The sequence below is a fragment of the Neoarius graeffei genome, chromosome 2 (assembly GCF_027579695.1).
Source record: "Neoarius graeffei isolate fNeoGra1 chromosome 2, fNeoGra1.pri, whole genome shotgun sequence".
In the NCBI taxonomy this organism is placed as follows: domain Eukaryota; kingdom Metazoa; phylum Chordata; class Actinopteri; order Siluriformes; family Ariidae; genus Neoarius; species Neoarius graeffei.
In genome coordinates, this window is record NC_083570.1 from 2969594 (window position 1) to 2995963 (window position 26370).

A 26370-nucleotide genomic window follows, 5' to 3' on the forward strand; every position below is an offset into this window, starting at 1 on the left:
GTGAAGGCGGCGGTTCATCCTCGCATTACCCACTCGTTAATTTTGGGGACTGATTGGCTGGGATTTCGGGGTTTAATGACACGCCTAGTCGAGAGTGGGTCCTGCCATTTGACAGGGGGAGGTCCCGGTGTCACTTTGGCGGGAGCAGCTGTCACAGAGCCATCTACGTCATCTCCGCGTCAGAGTGAGGAGCCTCCGGCTCCTCCTCTCTCTATTGGGGAATCCCTCGCGGATTTCCCATAAGAGCAGTCGTGAGACGAGACTCTGCGGCATGCGTTTGACCGAGTGAGAGTAATCGATGGTCAAACGCTCCCGCCGAACACCACCCCGTCCTTCCCCTACTTCGCGATTATGAAGGATAGATTATACCGAGTGACGCAGGACACTCAAACTAAAGAGCAAGTCATGCAGCTTTTAATTCCGAAAAGCCGCTGGGAATTGGTATTCCAGGCGGCTCACTTTAATCCCATGGCTGGACACTTGGGGCAGGATAAAACACTAGCCCAAATAATGGCCCGATTCTATTGGCCGGGGATTCGCGGTGATGTCCGTAGGTGGTGTACGGCATGCCGCGAGTGCCAGTTAGTAAACCCAGCGGCCATTCCAAAAGCGCCTTTGCGCCCTCTACCGTTAATCGAGACCCCGTTTGAGAGAATTGGGATGGATCTCGTCGGGCCATTAGATCGGTCAGCACGAGGGTACCGCTTTATATTAGTTCTGGTGGACTATGCAACGCGATACCCGGAAGCCGTGCCACTGCGCAATATCTCAGCACGCAGTATTGCAGAGGCGCTCTTCCGCGTCATCTCCCGAGTTGGAATCCCGAAAGAGATTCTGACTGATCAAGGCACTACGTTTATGTCACGAACACTGCGCGAACTGTATGGGTTATTGGGGATTAAGCCGATCCGCACCAGCGTGTATCACCCACAAACGGATGCTTTAGTAGAACGATTCAACCGCACCCTCAAAAATATTATTAAGAAATTCGTAAGTGAGGACGCATGTAATTGGGATAAGTGGCTCGAACCCTTGCTGTTCTCAGTGCGAGAGGTCCCCCAAGCCTCCACGGGGTTCTCCCTGTTCGAATTATTATATGGGCGTAAGCCGCGCGGCATCCTGGACGTGCTGCGGGAAAATTGGGAGGAGGGACCTTCACAAAGTAAGAATGAAATTCAGTACGTTATGGACCTGCGCGCAAAACTCCACATGCTCACCCACCTAACTCAGGAGAATTTGCGGCAGGCCCAGGAACGGCAAGCCCGCCTGTACAACAAGGGTACGCGCCTTAGAGAGTTCACTCCAGGAGATAAGGTACTCGTACTGTTGCCCACGTCGAGCTCCAAATTGATCGCCAAGTGGCAAGGACCCTTTGAGGTCACACGGCGAGTCGGGGATGTCGACTATGAGGTGAAGCGAATGGACAGGGGTGGGGCGCTACAGATTTACCACCTCAACCTGCTTAAACTCTGGAACGAGGAGGTCCCCGTGGCGTTGGTGTCGGTAGTTCCGGAGAAGGCGGAGCTGGGGCCGGAGGTTCAAAAAGGGATATTGGCATCACGTACCTCTCCGGTCCCCTGTGGAGACCACCTCTCCCCGACCCAACTCACGGAGGTCGCCCAGTTGCAGACCGAGTTTTCGGATGTGTTCTCGCCCCTGCCCGGTCGCACTAACCTCATAGAGCACCACATAGAGACGCCCCCGGGGGTGGTAGTGCGTAGCCGCCCTTACAGGCTACCCGAACACAAAAAAAAGGTGGTTCAGGAAGAACTTCAGACCATGCTCGAAATGGGCATCGTCGAGGAGTCCTACAGTGACTGGAGCAGCCCGGTGGTCTTGGTACCCAAAGCCGACGGGTCGGTCCGGTTCTGTGTGGACTATAGAAAAGTCAACGCGGTGTCTAAATTCGACGCGTACCCAATGCCTCGTATTGATGAGTTGCTCGATCGACTCGGCACTGCTCGCTTTTATTCGACACTGGATTTGACGAAGGGATATTGGCAGATCCCCTTGACTCCACTATCCCGAGAAAAAATGGCCTTTTCCACACCATTTGGTTTACACCAATTCGTCACCCTTCCGTTTGGGCTGTTTGGGGCGCCCGCGACGTTTCAGCGGCTGATGGACAGAGTCCTCCGCCCTCACGCCACGTATGCGGCAGCATATTTAGATGACATAATCATCTATAGCAATGACTGGCAGCGGCATCTCGAACATCTGAGGGCCGTCCTTAGGTCGCTGAGGCGAGCGGGGCTCACAGCCAACCCAAAGAAATATGCGATTGGGCGGGTGGAAGTACGGTATCTGGGCTTCCACTTGGGCAACGGGCAGGTGCGTCCCCAAATTAATAAGACGGCAGCAATTACGGCCTGCCCGAGGCCCAAGACCAAAAAGGGGGTGAGACAGTTCCTGGGGCTGGCTGGCTATTATCGCAGGTTTATACCTAATTATTCAGACGTCACCAGCCCGCTGACTGATCTCACTAAAAAGGGGGCACCAGATCTGGTCCAGTGGATGGAGCAGTGCCAGCGGGCTTTCTCAGAGGTAAAGGCTGCACTGTGTGGGGGGCCACTTCTACACTCCCCTGACTTTTCTCTCCCTTTTATGTTGCAGACCGATGCATCGGACAGAGGGCTGGGGGCGGTTTTGTCCCAGGAGGTGGAGGGGGAGGACCGCCCTGTCCTGTATATCAGCAGGAAGCTGTCGGTGCGTGAGAGGCGCTACAGCACCATAGAGAGTGTCTGGCCATCAAGTGGGCGGTTCTCGCCCTCCGGTACTACCTGCTGGGGTGCCCTTTCACCCTCTGTTCGGACCACGTGCCCCTCCAGTGGCTCCACCACATGAAAGATGCCAATGCACAGATCACCCGTTGGTATCTGGCGCTCCAACCCTTTAATTTCAAGGTGGTCCACAGGCCGGGGGCGCAGATGGTCGTGGCGGACTTCCTCTCCCGTCAAGGGGGGGGGAGTCGGCTGCAGGCTGGACGGCCGCCCGGCCTGAGTCGGGCGGTGGGGGTATGTGGCAGCGGGGGCATGGTCAAGCGCCGGTCTGTGACAGGAGGGCGGAGTCAGGGAAGGTAAGTGGCAGAATCACATCACCTGAGAGCAATTAACCTGTGTTTGTGTGTCTTCCCAGTGACTGCGCCCTATATCAGGAGGGAAGGCGAGAGCAGAAGGAGCTCATCCCTGGACGAGACACTGATATATGTGTGTATCTCTATGCGTCCGAGATTGTTAGACTGAAAAGTGTGGCAATAAAAGCCTTGTTTCACCTGATCTCTGTCCTGCCGTCCTCTGTGCTCGACCCACCCACAGGGAAAATACCGCATGTAAATGTGCAAAAAATAGTGTTCAAGTGAAGACCACCTAACCTGAGATCAATTCATGATTGAGACCAGAGTGGATTGAGACCAAGACAAGACCAAGACTTTGAGGGGTTGAGATCAAGTCAAGACCAAGGCAGCGCAAGACTGAATCAAGACCAGAACCAAATGACTGTGTGTGAAAGGGGGGTGGGGGAAGAGGTGATGGCCGTTAAAAGGAAGAAAATTTTCAATTAGCAACGAGTCATGTTAGCAGAAACATTTGAAGCAGGATGTTTTACCTCCAATGACAGTAACAATGTTCACAAATAAATCAGACAATGCACAGGCAATTCAGTGAAATCCCCACAGTTGTGGTCTTGACCAGTCTTGAAATATAATCCTGAGTCCTCTACGTCCCAGACCGAGACAAAACCAAGTAAAAATGTGGTTGATTCCAAGACCATCAAAAAGTGATCTTGAGACTGATCTCAAGTTCTACAACATTCACAACTAGTATTGTTCTCTTTGCAATCTACTTTAAACAACAATCCTTGCCTCAGGAGTGTGACACAGATACACATGCACTCACCGGCCACTTTATTCGGAACACCCAGTTGTTGTTTGATGCAGTTCTCTAATCAGCCAATCCCTTGAAAGCAGCACAGTGCATCAAATCATGCAGATGCAGATACAAATCAAGAGCTTCAGTTAATGTTCACAATATTCAAACATCAGAATGGGAAAAATTGTGATCTCAAAGTGTGACTTTCTTTCACTGTGGCATGGGCGTTGGTTTGATCCAGATGGACTGGTTTGAGTATTTCAGAAACTGCTGATCTCCTGGGGTTTTCACACAACAGTCTCGAGAGTTTACACAGAATGGTACGAGAAACAAAATATTGTGTGAACAAGTTCTGTGGGTGGAAACAAACACCTTGTTGATAAGAGAGGGTCAGAGGAAAATGGACAGATTGGTTTGAGCTTTTTTGCCAGGAAGAAAAAATTAACTCATATGATCACTCTTTACAACCATGGTGAGCAGAAAAGCATCTCAGCATGCAACAGCAGAAGAACACATTGGGTTCCACTCCTGCAGCCAAGAACAGGAACCTTAGACCCAACACCAAGTTCCTTTTAAAGTGGCCAGGAAGTGTATATCCAGTCATGTTTCATATTCAGTCCATCAGCATACAGTACAGTATATTGTGTGTATTTGAATGTCTTTGTCTGCTCGGAAGCAGCCACAGTGGCATTTATTCAACCGTATTCAATGTGATAATAAATTGGCACAGAAACACAAATATGCAGTGATGTGTGTCATTAGAAGTGTGATATTTTTTCACCCCTCTGAGCAGAGGGACTTGTTACGGCTGTGTCAGACATCCTCGTGTCTTTCTGTATTAATCTCCCTGTTAGAAAACGTCTTACAGGTGATGAGTGAATAAAAATTTGGATTATAAAATGTTCTGTTTGTTTGTAATTTGAAAAGTTAACTGATCTTTTTTTTGTAATGAACTTGAAAATTCAACATGTGGAAAATGTGCCATTCTGAGCTGAGAAGAACAGCAGATGTAAGGTTAAAGTGGAAATAAAATTCATACAAAACAGCTGATTTTTGGAAATGTGAAACAGAAAGGTTCCCCAAGACACATTTTTGGTTTTGGGTTTGTTTGTTTTTGATGAAATGATAATACTCATTTTTCTCATTAAATAAATAAAACTGAATGAGATCTAATGAGACAGATGCTGTGTGTGCACTCTGACTGAAACTTTTTCATCAAACTGGTTTATTTACACACAGACGCCATCACTTGGATTATTACATTTATAGCACACACACAGACACACACACACACACACACACACACACACACACACACACATACATACACATTGATTGCAGTCGTAATATTGTGGAACAGTTCACGAGGTGTGGGTGGAGCACAGAGGACGGCAGGACAGAGATCAGGTTTTCAAAAAGGCTTTATTGCCACACTTTTCAGTGAACAATTATATATGGCTAGACACACACACACACAGTCTGCGTCTAGTCCGGAGATGAGCTCCTCTGCTCTCACTCTCCCTCCTTAAATAGTGCGCGTTCACTGGGAAGACACAAAAACACAGGTTAATTGCTGTCAGGTGTAGTGATTCTGCCACTTACCTTCCCTGACTCCGCGCTCCTGTCACAGACCGGCGCTTGACCACGCCCCCGCTGCCACATACCCCCACCGCCCGACTCAGGCCGGGCGGCCGTCTGGCCTGAAGCCGACTCCCCCCCCCCCCCCCCCGACGGGAGAGGAAGTCCGCCATGACCATCTGCGCCCCCGGCCTGTGGACCACCTTAAAATTGAAGGGTTGTAGTGCCAGATACCAACGGGTGATCCGTGCGTTGGCATCCTTCATGCAGTGGAGCCACTGGAGGGGCGCGTGGTCCGAACAGAGGGTGAAAGGGCACCCCAGCAGGTAGTAGCGGAGGGCGAGGACCGCCCACTTGATCGCCAGACACTCCTTCTTGATAGTGCTGTAGCGCCCCTCACGCACTGACAGCTTCCTGCTCATGTACAGGACGGGGCGGTCCTCCCCCTCCACCTCCTGGGACAAAACCACCCCCAGCCCTCTGTCCGATGCATCAGTCTGCAACATAAAAGGGAGAGAAAAGTCAGGGGAGTGTAATAGTGGCCCCCCACACAGTGCAGCCTTTACCTCAGAGAAAGCCCGCTGGCATTGCTGCGTCCACTGGACCGGATCTGGTGCCCCCTTTTTAGTGAGATCAGTCAGCGGGCTGGTGACGTCCGAATAATTAGGTATAAACCTACGATAGTAGCCAGCCAGCCCCAGGAACTGTCTCACCCCCTTTTTGGTCTTGGGCCTCGGGCAGGCCGCAATTGCTGCTGTCTTGTTAATTTGGGAACGCACCTGCCCGTTGCCCAAGTGGAAGCCCAGATACTGTACTTCCACCTAACCCAATCGCACACTTGTTTGGGTTGGCTGTGAGACCCGCTCGCCTCAGCGACTTAAGGACGGCCCTCAGGTGTTGTAAGTGCCGCTGCCAGTCATTAGTATAAATGATGATATCATCAAGGTATGCGGCCGCATAGGTGGCGTGGGGGCGGAGGACCCTGTCCATCAGCCACTGAAACGTAGCAGGCACCCCAAACAGCCCAAACGGAAGTGTGATGAATTGCTGCAAGCCGAACAGTGTGGAAAAGGCCGTTTTTTTCCCAGGATAATGGAGTCAAGGGGATCTGCCAATAACCCTTTGTTAAATCCAGTGTCGAGTAAAAGCAAGCCGTGCCTAGCCGATCGAGCAACTCATCAATACGAGGCATTGGGTACGCATCAAATTTAGACACCGCGTTGACTTTTCTATAGTCCACACAGAACCGGACTGACCCGTCGGCCTTGGGTACCAAGACCACCGGGCTGCTCCAGTCACTGTGGGACTCCTCGACGATGCCCATTTCGAGCATGGCCTCGAGTTCTTCCCGAACCACTTTTTTCTTGTGCTCGGGTAACCTGTAAGGGCAGCTACGCACTACCACCCCCGGGGGCATCTCAATGTGGTGCTCTATGAGGTTGGTGTGGCCGGGCAGGGGCGAGAACACGTCTGAAAACTCGGTCTGCAACTGGGCAACCTCCGCGAGTTGGGTCGGAGAGAGGTGGTCTCCACAGGGGACCGGAGAGGTACGCGATGCCAATGTTCCCTTTTGCACCTCCGGCCCCAGCTCCGCCTTCTCCGGAACCACCAACACCAACACCATGGGGACCTCCTCGTTCCAGAGTTTGAGTAGGTTGAGGTGGTAAATCTGTAGCGCTCCGCCCCTATCCGTCTGCCTCACCTCATAGTCAACGTCCCCGACTCGCCGTGTGACCTCAAAGGGTCCTTACCACTTGGCGACTAATTTGGAGCTCGACGTGGGCAACAGTACGAGTACTTTCTCTCCCTGTGCGAACTCCCTAAGGCGCGTACCCTTGTCGTACAGGTGGGCTTGTCGTTCTTGGGCCTGCCGCAAATTCTCCTGAGTTAGGTGCGTGAGCGTGTGGAGTTTTGTGCGCAGGTCAATAACGTATTGGATTTCGTTTTTACTTTGTGAAGGTCCCTCCTCCCAGTTTTCCCGCAGCACGTCTAGGATGCTGCGCGGCTTACGCCCATATAACAATTCGAACGGGGAGAACCCCGTGGAGGCTTGGGGGACCTCTCGCACTGCAAAGAGCAAGGGTTCGAGCCATCTATCCCAATTACGTGCGTCCTCACTTATGAATTTTTTAATTATGTTCTTGAGGGTGCGGTTGAACTGTTCCACTAAACCGTCCGTGTGTGGGTGATACACGCTGGTGCGGATCGACTTAATACCCAATAACCCATACAGTTCATTCAGTGTACATGACATAAACGAGGTGCCTTGGTCAGTCAGAATCTCTTTCGGGATTCCAACTCGGGAGATAACGCGGAAGAGTGCCTCCGCAATACTGCATGATGAGATATTGTGCAGAGGCACTGCTTCCGGGTATCGCGTTGCATAGTCCACTAGAACTAATATAAAGCGGTACCCTCGTGCTGACCGATCTAATGGCCCGATGAGATCCATCCCAATTCTTTCGAACGGGGTCTCGATTAACGGTAGAGGGTGCAAAGGCGCTTTTGGAATGGCCGCTGGATTTACTAACTGTCATTCGCGGCACACCGTACACCACCTACGGACATCACCGCGAATCCCTGGCCAATAGAATTGGGCCATTATTCGGGCTAGTGTTTTATCCTGCCCTAAGTGTCCAGCCATGGGATTAAAGTGAGCCACCTGGAATACCAATTCCCGGCGGCTCTTCGGAATTAAAAGTTGCATGACTCGCTCTTTAGTTTGAGTGTCCTGCGTCACTCGGTATAACCTATCCTTCATAATCACGAAGTAAGGGAAGGACAGGGTGGCGTTCGGCGGGAACGTTTGACCATCGATTACTCTCACTTGGTCAAACGCATGCCTCAGAGTCTCGTCTCGCGACTGTTCTAATGGGAAATCTGCGAGGGATTCCCCAATAGAGAGAGGAGGAGCCGGTGGCTCCTCACTCTGAAGCGGAGATGACGTAGATGGCTCTGTGACAGCTGCTCCTGCCAAAGCGACACCGGGACCTCCCCCTGTTAAATGGCAGGACCCACTCCTCACTAAATGTGTCATTAAATCCCGAAATCCCCGCCAATCAGTCCCCAAAATTAAAGAGTGGGTAAGGCGTGGATTAACCGCTGCCTTCACTATGGCTTTTTCCCCTCTGAAAAAAATGTGGACTGACACCAAAGGGTAGCGGTGAACATCCCTGTGCACACACAACACCTTCACCCCCTGTGCTCCCCCCAATGCCTCGTTTTGAACCAGGCTTTGGCGAATTGAGGTCTGATTACAACCAGAATCCACCAACGCTGATATGTAGCCCCTTTGGATACTCACCGGTATGCGATAAGCTCCGGCCCGATCGAGGGCGGCCTCTGGTGCGTCGGGGATCCAAACCACCGCGCCCACTTCCATTGCCGTGCACTGCTGTTGAAGATGGCCCGGCTCCCCGCAGCACCAGCAACCCGGCCCGGGCTTTCCCTCTGCACCTGTGTTCTGGGGCTCACTCACCTGAGGTGGGGGAGAGACAGACACAGAAGGGAGAAACGGGAGGGCACCGCGGGTGCGGCAGGCCGGCTGGGGTGGCGCCGGCCTCCGTCTCCGCAGTGGGGGAATGGGGCGAGGACGGGACACAGAAGGAGGGGGAGAGAGAGAAGAGGAGAGATGAGAAGACACCATCTGCTGTCCTGCCACCGGAATAGCCACCAAATGATCCTCCGCCAGCTCGACTGCCTGATCCAGCGACGCCGGGCGGTGGCACTGGACCCACTCTGCGGTTCCTGCTGGTAGGCGAGCGATGAATTGTTCCAGCACCATCTGGTCGATGATCCCCTCGGCGTCGCGGTTGTCGGCCCTCAACCACCGCCAGCAGGCGTCCCGGAGCTGCTGGCCAAACGCAAATGGCCAGCCGACTTCCTCCAAGCGCAAAGCACAGAAGCGCTGGCGCTGTTGCTCTGGTGTGCACCCCACGCGCTGGAGGACGGCCCGGCGGAGGTCTGCGTAGGCCAGCCGGCGGTCGGCGGGGAGGTGTAGTGCGGCCAGCTGCGCCTCTCCCGTTAGGAGGGGGAGAAGGCGTGCCACGCTCTGCTCCATCGGCCACCCCGAGGCTTCTGCGACTTGTTCGAATAACGTGATGAAAGCCTCGGGGTCGTCCTGCGGACCCATCTTGGTAACGGTGAGGGGAGACGGGCCCGCGGCCAGAGCGTTGGTGGACCCCACCGACGCGAGAAGGTGCCGGAACACCTCGCGGTCTTCCTGCTGGGCCAGCACCAGGGCTTCGAAGCGTCGCTCCTGTTCCTTCTGGAGGGTGGTGAGCGCCTGGTTCTGGCTTTGCTGGGCCATGGCGAGGGCGTGGACCAGGTCGGCGAATGGGGAGGACTCCATGGGCCTGATCTGCTGGTGCTCCACTCTGGCTCCCGGGTTCCGGCACCACTGTAACGGTTCACGAGGTGTGGGTGGAGCACAGAGGACGGCAGGACAGAGATCAGGTTTTCAAAAAGGCTTTATTGCCACACTTTTCAGTGAACAATTATATATGGCTAGACACACACAGACACACACAGCCTGCGTCTAGTCCGGAGATGAGCTCCGCTGCTCTCGCTCTCCCTCCTTAAGTAGGGCGCGGTCACTGGGAAGACACACAAACACAGGTTAATTGCCGTCAGGTGTAGTGATTCTGCCACTTACCTTCCCTGACTCCACCCTCCTGTCACAGACCGGCACTTGACCATGCCCCCGCTGCCACATATTGAAATCCAGACATAGGGACAGATGTAATCTTTCAGCTTGATGATTCGTGTTGGTTTTGGATTCATTACAGCATTCTGATTGGCTGAGAGCAGGGGTTAGGGGTCTCCACAGCAGATCTGTTCCACTGTAACTCCACAATAATATTTAACACAAAAGAGGAAAATCTTTTCCACAACACATCAGCACAATGGATGTAAAATGTGTTTTATTCACTGATTGCTTTCTTTCCATTTTACATTGTAGTTTGTTTGTTTGTAGATGTGAATTTTCCCAAAGTAGTGGAAGTCAGGGAAGGTGGAATCACTCTGAATGATAAACTTTCTGAACACGCTGTATATTTCACCCATGAGTCATGTCACTGAGGATATGTGGTTGAGTAGAGAACCTGGAGGATATAGTGCACTGATAAAACTTCTTTAGCATACATAATTGCACTATTCCGCACTACCTCATCTTAATAGCTATTAGTTTGTTTATTCTGCTTATCTCATGTTTACCTGCTATACCTCAAGTGCCCTTGAATGTTTATTTGCTTCAATATGCATGTGTGTGTGTGTGGGTGGGTGTTATATGAGTGTTTAGTCTATGTCTAGTTCTTATCTAGAGTCGTTATACTGTTTGTGTGGTTTATTTTAATTATTCTATTTTTATTTATGAGTGTTTAGTCTGTCGAGTTCTTATCTAGAGTGTTTATACTGTTTGTATTGTTTATTTCAATTATTCTATTTTTTATTTATTGCATTGCCTGTTTGCACCGTGGGTCAGAGAGGACTGTAATTTCATCTGTGCTGTATGTCGAACATGTATAGCACATTTGACAATAAAGTTGACTTGACTTGACTTGATAATGGGAGTTTGGGGACTGCTGTGCTGCAGTTGATGGCATCTTGGAGAATAAAAATATATCTGTGTGTGTAGTTCAGAAATTACACTGATTTAGAAAAAGATTAAATAAATACAGTATTGTACAACAGTCTTAGGCCCATTCAAAGAAATGCTGTAGAGCAAATACTGTATGCTTTAAACAATAATGAAATTCAATGTTTTTGTATGAAAGTAAGACCATAAAGAGCAGTAAACTGTAATAAATGTAAAAATCAGTGTTTGTATCAGTGATGACACTTTGCTTTAAAAGACAATACATGGTATTCTCAGGTACAATGTGTTCAGTTTTATAAGGAAGTGAGCTGTAAGTTTTGCTGAGCATCTTACAGAACCAGACTCAGTTCTTTTCTTCTGGACTCTTTGACTCACGCTTGCTTCTTGTTTTTGCACAAAACCCAGCAGCCTTCATTTCACTGTCTGAAAAGTGTCTCTTATGGAACATGATGCTTTCTTTACTGACATGCAAACTTTTTTTTCTGTAACATTTAATTCATAATTAAAAACTAATGTTTGGAATCTAAAATGTTTTTGTGCTGACCCAATGATGAAGAAGTCATAAAATAAACATCTATAACAAAGTGAATACTAAAAATGCAGTGTACCTACTGTAAATACTGCACAGTACTGTATATTATATATTAATATTGAATTCTTTATAAGATCATGTGTTGTATGGTATATCAGCTTCGTTTTTATAAAGTGATGCACCTTTTACTTCAACATGATAAAAACATATACAACACCAAGGTTATTATTGTCCTCAAATAGTACAACTTTATATTTTTAAAATTTTAGTTTTGTTCTTTCACATGTACAAATGGTTATAAAATAACAACTAGATTTAGACTTTTGTGCTTAATTTTATGTAGCTAAAATAAAAAGAATGAGCAGAATATTAACACACACACACCGGATGTTTAGAGATTACACACATTGTGACGATGCGGTTACAGTAGTTATGATTTTGCTTCAAATGATGACCATTTTTTCTTTGTAAAGATAAATCTAATGCATGCAGGTCGTTGATTTAGAAGAAATTTACACATGAATAAAAATAGTGTTAAAAAAAAACACAAAAATCATGGGTTACATTGTACAAGAGAAAGTTGTGTTCCTTGTATTTTTTACAAATTAGAAAATATGTGAATAATTATGTTAATTCAGATTTTAACAAGTTGAATAAATTATGCCAGAACAAACTTTCATTTTTTGTATATTAACAAATATAATGATATAAACATGTTTTAACCATCAGCACATCACCATTAAAATATTTGACTCAATGTGAATAAAGATTAATTCTTGAAGAACCTGACTGAAATATTTTCCCAGATAAAACAGTCCACAGTGCTTTCCTAAACCACCTGTAGAAAAAAGCGTACACGATCGGGTTACAGGTCGAATTTAAATATCCAGTCCAAACCAGCATATCAAACAAGACAGGAGGAATCAAATAACCAATAAAAGGATCAATGACATTGCAGATAAAAAATGGGGTCCAAAGTGAGAGAAACACGCCCATAATCACCGCCAGAGTTTTTGTCGCCTTTTTCTCCTCTTTGCTTATCATCGATTGCACTTTCTTTGTTGAGTCCTGAATGGATTTGGCTTGTTTTTGTGCAACACGAAATATTTTCATATAAATGCTAAGCATGATGATACCTGGGAAATAAAAAGAGAGCAAAGATGAAACGGTGCTGGAGGCGGCACTTTGGAACAAAATACAACCACCTTCACAGGCAACGTTTTCGTAAAAAAAGTCTTCCATGCCCAGGATGTTGAGACCAAGAAATATTATTCCAAATCCAACTGCGAATGAAACGCTCCAGCAAATGGAAATCATAACCAATGTGACAAAAGGTGTAATTATGGTCTGATACAACAATGGATGGCACACAGCATAATATCGATCAACAGATATGAAACACAGGTTTATAATGGATGCGGTGCACAATGTGATATCAACACTGCTGTGAATTTTACAGAAGAGATTCCCCAAATACCAGCAAGACTCGACAGATCGAATCACGCTCGGAGGCATTACAAATCCTCCTAACAACAAATCCGTTACAGCCAAAGACAGGACAAGATAATTCGTCGGCATGTGGAGCTGTTTAAAATGAACAATGCTCAGGATGACAAAAAAGTTTCCGAATACCGTCAGAACCACCACCAAGCTGAAAAAGACATAGAGCGGCACTCTGAGGAGGAGCGGGTAAACAACTTTTGGGCAGGAGCTGTTGGAAAATTCATAGCAAAGTGGAATGATGTCCAACGTCAGAATTTGGCTCGAGTTCATGTCAAAATCCATCTGCTGAGATGTTTTGCTTCCTGGAAATAAATAATGAACAAGATATTGAACGCAATAAAGGTAAAATGTTCATCTATAACAACATTCAGAACACAGTCATCATATCTGTATCTGTAACTCACCATCAATCCTCCCTCACGTGGACTGACCAGTCACTATGTCCTGCTTATAACCTTTATAAAAACACTCACACACCACTCTTTTTACCAACATATGTTTTAGTCCCAGTGGCCAGTGAAAACCCAGACCAGGCCAGTATTCCCAGTCTAATTAGCTGTCATGGCTCATAATGTCCTCATTATTTACTCTCCATGGATTAAACACAAAAAGGCAGGAAATCAGGCCGATATGATGAGCTGGACTTGCTTGTTGCCTCTGGAGGTACATATTTATTGTTTGGTGGCATATTTTCAAGTTCAATGCTTTTTTATTGTCATTTCAATCATATACAGTTGGAACAATACACAGTTAAAATAAAACAATGTTTCTCCAGGAACATGGTGCTACATTAAATATCACAGGACTACAATTCTATAATACAACATAAAGTGGAAGAGTGCAGCGAGTGCAAACATTGCAGACAATAAACTACAGAAACAACAAATTGCAAATAACGTCAACAGAAAGTGCAGAAAACAAGGACAGTGCAAAAAAAGACAACTAGCACAAACAGACAGTCCAGTGCCAACCAGTACCCATCACTGATAATCTGCAGAAAGTTAAGTGTGCGTGAAAAGTGATAGTACATTATTGTTCACTATGCAAAGCCTGCAGTGAGAGTGGTGTGTTCAACAGTCCGTATGCATCAGTCCAGTCCCTCAGAGTTGAGGAATCTGATGACTTGTTGAAAGGAACTGTAACAGAGTCTGACTGTGAAGGCGCGAATGCTTCAGTATCTTTTTCCAGATGTCAGGAGGGTAAGAGATTGTGTGAAGGGTGTGTGTGTGTGTGGGGGGGGGGGGGGTCACAATGCTGGTGGCTTTCCAGAAGCAGTGTGTGGTGTAAATGTCCATGATGGTGGGAAGGGAGACTCCAATGAGCTTCTCAGCTGTCCTCACGATTCCACTGTAGGATCTTGTGATCAGAGACAGTGCAATTCCCAAACCAGACCATGATGCAGCTGCCAAGAATGCTCTCAGTATTCTCTCTGTAGAATATAGTGAGGATGGGTGATGGGAGATGGGGTTTTCTCAGCCTGTATAGGAAGTAGTGACGCTACTGGGTTTTATTTGCTATGGAGCTGGTGTTGAGGTGAGGTTCTCTGCCAGATGAACACCAAGGAATTTGATGCTCTTGATATTTCTCCATGACTGAGCCATCGATGTACAGCAGAGAGTGGTCACTCCGTGTTTTTCTGAAGTCAACAACCATCTCTTTTGTTTTGTCCATATTTAGAGACAGGTTGTTGACTCTACACCAGTCTGATAGCCGTTGCAGTTCCTCTCTGTATGCTGACTCGTCATTCTTATTGATGAGACCCACCACAGTCATGTCATCAGCAAACTTGAGCATGTGATTGGAACTGTGAGTTGCTGCACAGTCATGAGTCAGCAGAGTGAACAGCAATGGACTGAGCACACAGCCTGGGGGGGGGGGGGGGGGCAGTGCTCAGTATGGTGGTGATGGGAATTCTGCTCCTGATCCGGACTGACTGAGGTCTCCAATTAGCTGCTGAGGGATGATTGTGTTGAATGCTGAACTGAAGTCTGTGTACAGCATTTGAACATATGCATCTTTATTGTCCAGGTGGCTAAAGGTCAGATGAAGGATGGTGGCTATGGGGTCATCTGTTGACGGAGGTTACAGCAATATGCAAACTGCAGGGGGTCCAATGAGGGAGGCAGCAGGGTCTTTATGTGCCTCATGACGAGCCTCCCGAAGCACTTCTTAATGATGGATGTGAGTACAATGGGATGGTAGTCATTGAGGCAGGACACTGAAGGCTTCTTTGGCAGGAAGATGATAGTAGTGGTTGTGAAGCACTTTGGAACAATTGCTTTACTCAGGGAGATGTTGAAGAAGTCAGTGAGAACATCTGTCAGCTGGTCTGCGCGTCCACCTAGCACTTTAATGGGATGTTGTCTGGTCCAGCAGCCTTCCATTGGTTGACTCTGCATAGAGTTTTCCTCACATCAGCTGTGGTCAGACACAGCACCTGATCAATGGGAGGAGGGATGGTCTTCCTTGTTGCCACACCATTTTGTGCCTCAAACCAAGTGTAGAAGCTGTTCTGTGCATCATTGTTGCAGTCAGGTGGTGTTGTCCTGTAGTTTGTGATGCCTGGATGCCTTGCCACATGCGCCTTGTGTCGCTGCTTTCCTTTAAGTAGCTGGGGATTCTCAGGGCATGTGCGCTTTGCTGCTCTGATGAGTCAAGACAGTTTGGCCCTCACTACTGTTAGAGCTACCCTGTCACCTGCTTTGAAGGCAGCATCTCAGGTCCTCAGCAGTGCACGCACCTCTGCAGTAATCTTTTGTTGCTCTGTCATGGCCAAAAGGCAATAGGAATAGACCCAAAAGCAGACTCATGTGCACTTGGAAAGAACAAGGCAGGTCTTAATCTGAATAATGGAGGACTGGAGGGAAGAAGCAGCTGACAGGAAAATACAGGAATGGTTAATTAGGGAAAAAACGGAGATTAGAGATCAGCTGTCAAACAAGTGAAAAAAAGGAAAAAGCAGGATAGAGTCCAGAAACACAGCCCCACAATGGGAAAAGAGCTCGCAGTTCAAAAATGTCAGATGAAAGCCTGGGCTGAAGGGACAGACACTTCCCCCTCTTGCTCATTAAAGAGTGGTGGCTGGTACCTGAGACAACACTGGAATGGGGTCAATCCAGTCAAGGATGATGGGAAGCTATTGTGTGCATACTCAATCCAAGGCAAGGCCTGACCCCAGGACTATACATCGTCCAAGATCAAGCATCATAGGGTGACCTCTAGGCTCTAGTTGGTACGCTCGGTCTGACCATTAATCTGAGGGTGGTAACCTAAGGAAAGGCTAGGGGTGGCTCCAATTAGTTTACAGAACTCTTTCCAAAAGTGAGCAGAAAACTGAGGACCTCTGTCAGATACGATGTCCAGTGGCAGGCCGTGGATCCTGAAAACATGGTTAATAAGGAGCTCAGCAATCTCTTTAGCACATAACATCTTGGGGAATGGGTCAAAATTAGCTGCTTTAGAGAAACAATCAACAATAGTTAGGATACAGTTATTACCTTGGAACTGGGGAGACTGGTGATGAAATCCACAGCAACATGGGACCAGCGACGATGAGGGATTGGGTAGCGGTCTTAATAGTCCAGGCATGGGCTGGTTACCAGTCTTGCTTCTGGAACACAAGTCGCAGGCTGCCATAAAAGTCTTGACATCCTGCCACATCGTAGGCCACCAGAAGTGTTGCCTGATAACAAAGAGGCCACCCCAGGGTGACAAGCAAGAAGAGAACTGTGCCCCCACTGAAGCACCTGAGAGTGTACACCAATGGGCACAAACAGAATACTAGTTGGTCCATTAACTGGGCCTGGAATGCTGGCCAGAGCCTCCTGGACAACCTTCTTGATGTCAAATCAGGCAGCAGCCACAAGGCATTGGGCAGGAAGGATCGGTTCTGTGGCATCTTCCTGAGAGTTAGGTGAAAACTGTCTGGAAAGGGCATCTGGTTTGGCATTCTTGGAGCCCAGTCTGAAGGAAAACACAAAGTTAAAGCATGAAAAGAATAAGGACCACCTGGCCTGGCGTGAATAAAGTCGCTTGGCGGACTTGATGTACTCAAGGTTCTTATGGTCAGTCCATATGATAAAAGGGGTCTCCGTCCCCTCTAATCAATGTTTCCACTCCTCCAGGGCCAACTTGATAGCCAACAGATCTCGATCACCTTTGCTATAGTTGCACTCAGCTGGAGTCAAGCGATGCGAGAAGAACACACAGGAGTGCATCTTGTCATCCTTAGATGATCTCTGGGACAGGACTGCCCCTACTCACATGTACTGTAGGAAGCATCCACCTCAAGCATGAACTGAGCGGTAGGGTCTGGGATGATAAGGACAGGAGCAGTGGAAAGCTTTCTTTTGAGTGATTTGAAAGCTTTCTCAGCGTGGGTGCTTGAAGGATGTGAGTTTTGTAAGAGGGGCAGTGATTGAGCTATAATTCCTGATAAACCTCAGATAAAAATTTGCAAACCCCAAGAAGCATTGCAGCTCCCTGCAAGAGGAGGGAGTGGGCCAGTATGAGACTGCTTTAACCTTGTCCGGGTCCACTTGGACCTTACCTGGGGAGATGATGAAACCCAGAATTGAGATTGTGTACTTATGGAACTCACATTTCTCTGCTTTAGCAAAAAGTTGATTTTCTAGTAGCCGCTAAAGAACCTGTCTGATGTGGGACTGGTGAGCTTCGACCGTGGGAGAAAAGCTCAAGTTGTTCTTGAGGTATATGAAGATGAACTGATTGATGAAAACTTGTAATATGCTTTACCAGTGCTTGGATGACCACTGGTGCATTAATGAGGCTGACAGATAAAACCAAGTATTTGTAGCAGCCGGTGGGCATATTGAAGGCCATCTTGCACTCCCCCCCATGTATATCAAGTGATGGGCATTGTGGAGATCCAGCTTGGAGGAAAAATTGGGCCCCCTGCAGCAGCTCAAAGGCCATGGACATGAGAGGAAACAGGTAGCAATTCTTAATGGTGACCTCATTTAAGTCTCGATAATCAATGCATGGCCTGAGAGACTTGTTCTTCTTGACCACGAAAAAGAAATCAGCTCCCACTGGAGATGATGGGGGCAAATAATGCCAGCCACAAGAGATTCAGATATATACTTGTCCATGGTCTCTCTCTCGGGGGGGGAGGGAATAAATGTGACCCCTGAGGGGGAGGGGTACCAGGAAGCAGGTCAATAGCACAATCATAAGGTTGATGAAGAGGGACGGAGGTGGCCCGGGCCTTACTGAACACCTGACTAAGATCCTGGTATTCCACGGGGACATTAGAAAGGTCGATGGACTCATCAGGGCTGGAGACTTGGGTGGCGATGGGAATCTTGGCAGAGGACAGGTACCGGTAGGTGGCCAAGCAGCAGGTGCTCCAAGAGAGGACTGTACCATTACTCCAATTCAGGTGGAGATTATGCAGGCACAACCAAGGAAGACCAAGAACAATAGACTCATGATAAGAGTCAAGACTGAGTTTGGTGGTGTTGAGTGCCCTGATGGTTAGAAGGTAGTCTAAAATCCATAGGTTGACCCCCAGCTCTTCTGCAAAGGAGGTTCTGATAAAGTTTTTGTCTGCCCCAGAGTCAATGAGCACCTTTAACCGGGTAATTCCTGTTCTGAAAGATGATCTTAGCAGGAAGCACTGGCCTCTCGGCAGGGGAAGACTGCATCAGTACACCCACCTGTATCCCTGCTGCTACTGGTAGGCAGGCCCTTTTGAAAGGCAATGAGAGACACACAGTAGAAGCAGGACTTGGTCTCATGGCAGCACCTTCTCTCCTCAGGGGTGATTCAGGTTCTGCCTCGGTCCACGGACTCTGGTTCAGGGGAAGCAGTGGCCTCAGACAAGGATGCAATGTCCTTAAGTTCAAAACTGAGGTTCCTTCTCAGGCTCCGTTGGCATAACTGGGTATCCACCCAACCAGCTAGGTCCACGAGGACATCCAAAGTCTCAGGCAGGTCATGAGGAGTGATCTCATCCAATACAGAGTTGTTTAATCCATGACAAAATGTGTCGTACAAGGCACTGACTTTCCAGTCCACAGCTGCAGCCAAGGTACGAAACGCAATAGCATTGTCATAAGCCAGCTGGCTGCCCTGCATGAGCCTCATTAGTTGCTTGGCTGCCTTCTTGTCCATGGGTAACCAGTTGAAAACCTTTTGCATCTACTCAGAGAATTCCTTGTAACTCGAACAGCAAGGGGATCCAGCGTCCCAGACTGCTGTTCTCACTCCTGAAACCTTCCAGTCAGAAATCTGATGACATAGGCGACTCGAGAGCTCTCGGAAGGTAAAGCAGAGGCCTGGAGTTCCATTGACAAGGAGCACTGGCATAGTAATGAGCGGCAGGCTCCCCATTGTAAGGCTGCAAGGCAGGCAGATGTGGCTCTTGGAGGGGTTGTGGAGCTGGAATGACTGTTGGAGCGATGGGTGAGCTGACTGGCACAGGTGCCGGTTGACTGGAGATGGTATTCTGAATACTTTCCATCTGAGAGGAGAGTTTCTGTAACGTGTCTGTGATGGCCATCAAGCTCTGATGGACAGCCACAATCTCCTGCTGTTGATAATCCAGAATAGATCCTTGTTTGGTCAAAGTAGCTCTAACTGTTTCAAAGTCTGCTGGGTCCATTCCTCTGGCAGGATTGTTCTGTCATGGCCAAAAGGCAATATGAGTAGACTAGACCCAAAAGCAGACTCACGTGCACTTGGAGAGAAGAAGGCAGGTCTTAATCCAGGAAGGGACTGCCAACCATGGGTGCTGTGTGAGACGGCTGCCTCTCCAGTAGCTCTGTAGTTTTTAGCTCTTTAAACCTCTTTTTTTCCACCATTTTTTACTTTTCTGCTCTTCTTATGAAGACATAGTGTGTTTTATTTGTATAACATGGATAGTTTTAACTTTAACACGCAACCAAGAGCCAGTTTTCTCACTTATTTGAGAGAGGAGCTGCTGGCCCTGAAAACAATGGGACGAGCCTGGATACGACATACCATCCCGGCGGAGCTGAAGAGGAAACCCAGGGGCTGCAAAGATGGAGCTAAGCTAAAGGCTAGGCTAGCGGACAACCGGCAGTGCTGCAAACAATCAATTCCCTCCGTTATTATGGGGAATGTGAACTCGCTGCTGAATAAGGTCAACGAGCTTTCCGCTCTGAACAACCAGCGGATTTTTCGGGAGAGCAGCTTATTTATCTTTATGGAGACATGGCTAACACATCTCGTACTGGATGCTAACATGGACCTGCAGGGATTCACTGCTGTGAGAGCCAACAGAGACACTAACACATGCAGGAAAAGCAAAGGTGAGGGACTCATCATTTATGTTAACAACCGCTGGTGTAACCCGGGACATATCTCTGTTAAGACAGTTTTATGTTGCCCGGACTTGGAGCTGCTAGCCGTTAGCCTGCGGCCATATTATCTGCTGAGGGAGTTCAGTCATGTGATCACCGTCTGTGTTTACATCCCTCCGAGGGCAGACACAGCCACTGCATGTGAGAGGATTCACTCTGTCACAGCAAGGCTGCAGACACAGCACCCTGAGGCATTTATCATCATTTCTGGAGACTTTAAATCACACTACTTTGGACTCTACTTTGGCTGCTTTTTACCAGGCTGTGGATTGTCCAACAAGGAACAACAGGACAATTGACTTGCTGTATTCTAATGTGAGGGATGCATACAGAGCCACACCCCTCCCCCCACTAGGGAAGTCTGACCACAACCTGGTTCATCTACAGCCGAAGTACACCCCCCTGGTTCAAAGGCAGCCTGCAACAACTAGCTCCATCAGGAGGTGGTCCCCTGAAATGGAAGATGTCCTCAGGGACTGCTATGACATCACAGACTGGGATGTGCTGCTTAGCCCACACTGTGAGGACATAGAGGGGCTGACACATGGTCTGATGGATTAGCTGAACTTCTGTGCAGACGTGGTCTCCCCCGCTAAGACTGTACGATGTTACCCTAATAAAAAGCCATGGGTAACACAGGAAGTCAAATTTGTCCTCAACAGGAAGAAGGCTGCCTTCAGGAGCAAGGATAGGGAGGCAATGAAAGCAGCACAGCAGGAGGTAAAATGCTGTGTGAGGGAAGCTAAGGACAGCTACAGGAGAAAGGTGAAGCAGAAGCTGAAGGAGAACAGCATGAGGGAGGTCTGGGAAGGTGTGAAAACCATCACAGGCCACAATACAAAGACCAGAGTCATTGAGGGGACAGTGGAGAGGGTGAATGAGTTGAATAACTTCTTCAATCGGTTCAACCAGCCCACGTCCCCCCCACCCTCTCCCTCACTGCAGCCATCTCTCCTTCTTCCCTCAACACACCTCCCCCCCCAGTCATCACAGCAGCCCCCTCCTCCCCCTCATCCCCCACCTCAACACAGACTCCTCCGTGCATTACTGCAGACTAGGTCAGAGGTCAACTGAGGAAGCTTCACCCCAGGAAAGCATCAGGCCTGGACAAGGTGTGTCCCCGACTACTGAAGACCTGCGCTGCTGAACTGGGTGAACCACTCCAGTGCATCTTCAACCTCAGCCTCTAGCTGGGGAGAGGGCCCACCCTCTGGAAGACATCATGTATCGTTCCAGTTCCAAAAAATAATCGGCCCAGCGAGCTGAATGACTTCCGACCAGTGGCACTCACTTCACATCTGATGAAAACGTTGGAGCAGCTCTTCCTCAGCCTCCTCAGACCCCAGGTACAACATGCCCAGGACTGTCTGCAGTTTGCATACTGGGCAGGTGTTGGTGTGGAAGACGCCATCCTCTACCTGCTACACCAAGCCCACTTGCATCTGGATAAGGGAAATGGCACAGTGAGGATCCTCTTCTTGGACTTCTTGAGTGCCTTCAACACCATCCAGCCCCTATTGCTTCAGGACAAACTGAACAGGATGCAAGTGGACCCCTGCCTGGTCACCTGGATCTCCAGCTACCTCACTGACAGGCCACAGTATGTCAGGCTGAAGGACATCACATCTGACACTGTGATTAGCAGCACCAGAGCACCCCAGGGCACGGTGCTGGCCCCTCTTCTCTTCACCTTGTACACTGTGGACTTCTGCTACAACTCAGAGCTGTATTCAGAAGTTTGCCGATGACACAGCCATCATTGGGTGTATCAGTGACAACAGAGAGGATGAGTATAGGAGCCTGGTGAGGGACTTTGATGTGTGGTGCAACAGGAACCATCTGCAGCTCAACATCTCGAAGACCAAGGAGCTGGTCATTGACTTTGGGAGGTCCAGACCAAGGTCATGACCAGTTCTGATCGAGGGAGTCGAGGTGGAGGCTGTGGATTCCTACAAGTACCTCGGGCTGTGGCTGGACAGCAAGCTGGACTGGACTTGCAACACTAAACACTTATACAGGAAAGGACAGGGCAGGCTATACTTCCTTAGGAGGCTGCAGTCCTTTAACATCTGCAGAAAACTCCTGTGGATGTTCTATCAGTCTGTGGTCACCAGTGTCCTGTTTTACACCATGGTGTGCTGGGGGGGCAGCACATCCAACAAGGACACATCCAGGCTGGACAAACTGATCAGGCAGGCTGGCTCTGTGGTCGGCATGAAGCTGGATTCTCTGGTGATGGTGGCAGAGAAGAGATCTATGAACAAACTATTGAACATCATGGACAATGCCAGTCACCCTCTGCACACCGTCATCAGCAACCAGAGGAGCCTGTTCAGTGACAGAATGCTCCTTCCCAAGTGCAGGACAAACAGACTTAAAAACTCCTTTGTCCCTCATGCCATCAGACTATACAACTCCTTTCTGGGGGGGAGGAGGGGTAACAGGAGGACAGAGGATGGGAAGGAGCAGTAGCCTAGCCTAACAATAAGCAATACTGGACAATGTGCAATATAATGTGCAATATAAAGTGCAATATCTCTCCTGCCACTGCCCCCTTCCCCCCTCTCTCGCCCCTCTCTCCCCTTCCTCTCTTCCCCATATCTTATTCTTTTTATATTTGTATATGTAAATACTTAATTTATTTTAATTTATCTAGAAGTTTTCCTCTATTTCTTTTCTCTGTTTATCTGTAATGATGCTGCTGGAATCTTAATTTCCCTGAGGGAACCCTCCCAAAGGGATCAATAAAGTTTTAGCTAATCTAATCTAATCCAAATAATGGAGGAGTGGATGGGAGAAACAGCCAACAGAAATACAGGAATGGGTAATTAGAGAAAAAGAGAGATCAAAGATCAGCTCTGAAATGAGCCCAAAAATGGAAAAGGCATGATAGAGTCCATAAATGGAGCCCCACAATGGAAAAAGAGCTATTGGTTCAAAAAACCAAGTTCAAAAATTAAAAAGTTCAAAGAGCTTCCTTGTCAGAAGAAATGTGCTCACAGTCCCAAATGAGAGGTAAAGAAATCCACAGAAAGTGCAAAATTACTCCACAGCATACAGCAAAGTAACAAAATAATCAAATACAAAACCAGGGGGTAAAAAGGTCAAAAACCATATCCTGAGGTGAAGACAATCCCGCGCCGAATGAATATTGAGCGGGATAATATAAAGTCGTGGATGAGCTGATGAGAGATAGGTGGCTGTTCGCAGTGCTGGGAAGGCTCAGGGAAAAACCAGGGAATAGAGTAAAAGATCGGATCAGGACCTAGATGTTCCCAACTGGCTCATGACATATTCTAATTTGTTCAGTGATTCCAATATGACTAATGAAACCCTGGCAAGGCAAAAGAAAAAATGCATATCATGAGTAGCATATTCTACCATGTGGCATCACCATGGTATTTTCTTTTTGCTCAAATAACAGCATAGCATCAAACAATCCACACTTTACAGTTCAACTAGATAAAGTGCAAGAACTGCTGGCGGAAGTAAATGCATTTTTTATGCAGGTCCTGAAATTTCCGCATTCAGTGAGGGTTTCCAAGAGGGATTCCAAGATGGCGGCGCGTACACACGCAGCGACTCCTCTCTGTCCTGACAGAACGGTGTTTTCGTGTTTTTTGTGTTTTAAAACAGTGTGTATCTGTTCGTCTTTGTCGCCTCCATTAGTCTCAAGGCGCACATACTCCCATGAGTTTCTGCTCGACATCCGCAGAACTATATTCACGGATATAAATCCAGCGGATGCAGAAGTGCTATGCGGCTACGGTTTGCTCCAGAGGCCTGCTCAAGCACCGACCCCCACTCCTGCATCCAGCCCGCAGTGGAAGTGCCACAGGCGGAACATGCGGAAGCAGAAGAGAGGCAAACACGGAGGTATCCGAGCTAGGCTAGCGGCTAGCCCTCACCGGCCGGCTATCCCTACCATCACTCTGGCCAACGTACGCTTGCTGGACAACAAGCTGGATTATGTCCGCCTGCTCCGCTCATCTTTTAAATCTGTGAGTGAGTGTTGTGTCCTTATGTTTGTGGAAACATGGCTTAATGACAGCATCCCGGACTGTGCCATTCAGCTAGCCCGGCTAACATGCTACCGGTCAGACAGAGCGCTAGTCGAGGGGGGGGAAGACTCGTGGCGGAGGACTCTGTGTTTACATCAGTGATGCTTGGTGCCATGATGCTGTTGTGGTCTGCAAACACTGCTCACCTCTGGTGGAGTTTATGATTATTAAGTGCCGGCCATTCTACCTGCCGAGGGAATTTACAGCCATATTGCTGGTAGCATTATACATCCCTCCCGGCTCCAATAACAACAGGAGTGAAGCACTGAATTAATTCTATCAGCACATCAGTGAGCAGCAGACAGCCCACCCAGATGCTTTCCTCATCCTGGCTGGGGATTTCAATCATGCAAACCCCAAAAGCGTGTTTCCAAAACTCTATGGACACAAACTTTTCCACACGTGGAAACAATACTCTGGACAATGTTTACACCATGCATAAAGATGCCTACAAAGCCCTTCCCCTCCCCCACCTTGGGGCCTCAGATCACTCCACTGTTATGCTAATGCCAGCATACAGGCCGCTGGTTAAAGTCACCAAACCAGCTACAAAACAGATACATGTGTGGCCAGAGGGGTCCTCAGAAGCACTCCAGGAATGTTTTTCCACCACTGACTGGAGCATGTTCAGACAGGCGGCCACCTCCAACAACATCACAGATCTCCAGGAGTACACGGAGACCATCACTGCCTACATGAGGAAGTGCATGGACGATGTTACGTTCACCAGAACCATCTCCATTCAGGCCAATCAGAAGCCATGGCTGACAGGGGAAGTCTATAGGCTCCTGTGGGCTCGGAATGCCGCCTTCAGAGCTGGGGACGAGGTGGGCCTGAGGACAGCTAGGGCCAATCTGTCACGAGGCATCAGGGTGGCCAAGAGACAGTATTCCAGGCACATTGCTGACCATTTCAACTACAGCAGAGACACCAGGAACCTGTGGCGGGGGATTCAGACCATCACAGACTACAAGCCCTCGCCACAGACCTGTGACAACTCCACGTCTCTGCTGAATCAGTTGAACGACTTCTTCGCTTGCTTTGAGGCAGACAACAGCACCAAGGCACAGAAGACCCCACCACCTCCCGGCGACCAGGTGAGGAGAGCTCTCAGGACGACAAATGCACGAAAAGCCCCGGGTCCTGATAACATTCCTGGTTGTGTCCTGAGAGACTGTGCCAAGGAGCTCACAGATGTCTTTACAGACATCTTCAACATCTCGTTGAGCCAGGCTGTTGTCCCCATGTGCCTCAAAACCACCACCATCATCCCAGTCCCGAAGAAGCCGTCTCCCTCCTGCTTCAATGACTACCACCCTGTCGCACTCACTCCCATCCTCATGAAGTGCTTCGAGCGGCTAGTCATGAGGCATGTCAAGTCTGCCCTCCCCCCCGCCCTGGATCCTTTCCAGTTTGCATATCAGTCCAACTGTTCGACCGATGACGCCATCTCCATTGCCCTCCACTCAGCCCTCACCCACCTGGAGACAAAAGACTCGCATGTCAGAATGCTGTTCATAGACTTTAGCTCAGCATTCAACACAATCATTCCTCAGCAGCTCATTCATAAACTGGACCAGCTGGGACTCAACACCTCCCTGTGCAACTGGCTGCTGGACTTCCTGACGGGGAGACCACAGACTGTACGGGTCGGCAGCAACTCCTCCAGCACCATTACATTGAACACGGGGGCCCCCCAAGGATGTGTGCTAAGCCCCCTCCTCTTCACTCTGCTGACCCATGACTGCACACCAACATCCAGCTCAAATCTCTTCATTAAGTTTTTGGATGACACGACTGTGGTGGGTCTCATCAACAATGGTGATGACACAATCTACAGGAGTGAGGTGAGCCACTTGGCCATGTGGTGCAAGGACAACAATCTCCG

The 26370-nt window shown here is 48.7% G+C and overlaps 1 protein-coding gene across 1 annotated transcript; it reads right to left on the reverse strand.

Annotated features, from left to right (window-relative positions):
• Positions 1-12325: 12325 nt before the first annotated feature.
• Positions 12326-14848, reverse strand: LOC132871605 (trace amine-associated receptor 1-like). The gene is made up of 2 exons (XM_060905897.1): positions 14805-14848; positions 12326-13313 (listed from the first exon to the last, which is right to left on the reverse strand). Exons 1-2 carry the CDS (start codon positions 14846-14848, stop codon positions 12326-12328), a joined length of 1032 nt encoding a protein of 343 aa, XP_060761880.1.
• Positions 14849-26370: the final 11522 nt, after the last annotated feature.

Coding starts and splice junctions, on each gene's coding strand:
- LOC132871605 (XM_060905897.1), bottom strand. CDS start 14,848: ATGACTGTGGTGGGTCTCATCAATAAGAATGACGAGTCAGCATA. Junction 13,314..14,804: donor AAGAATGACGAGTCAGCATA/CAGAGAGGAACT, acceptor GACGTTGGACAT/CATTCCACTTTGCTATGAAT.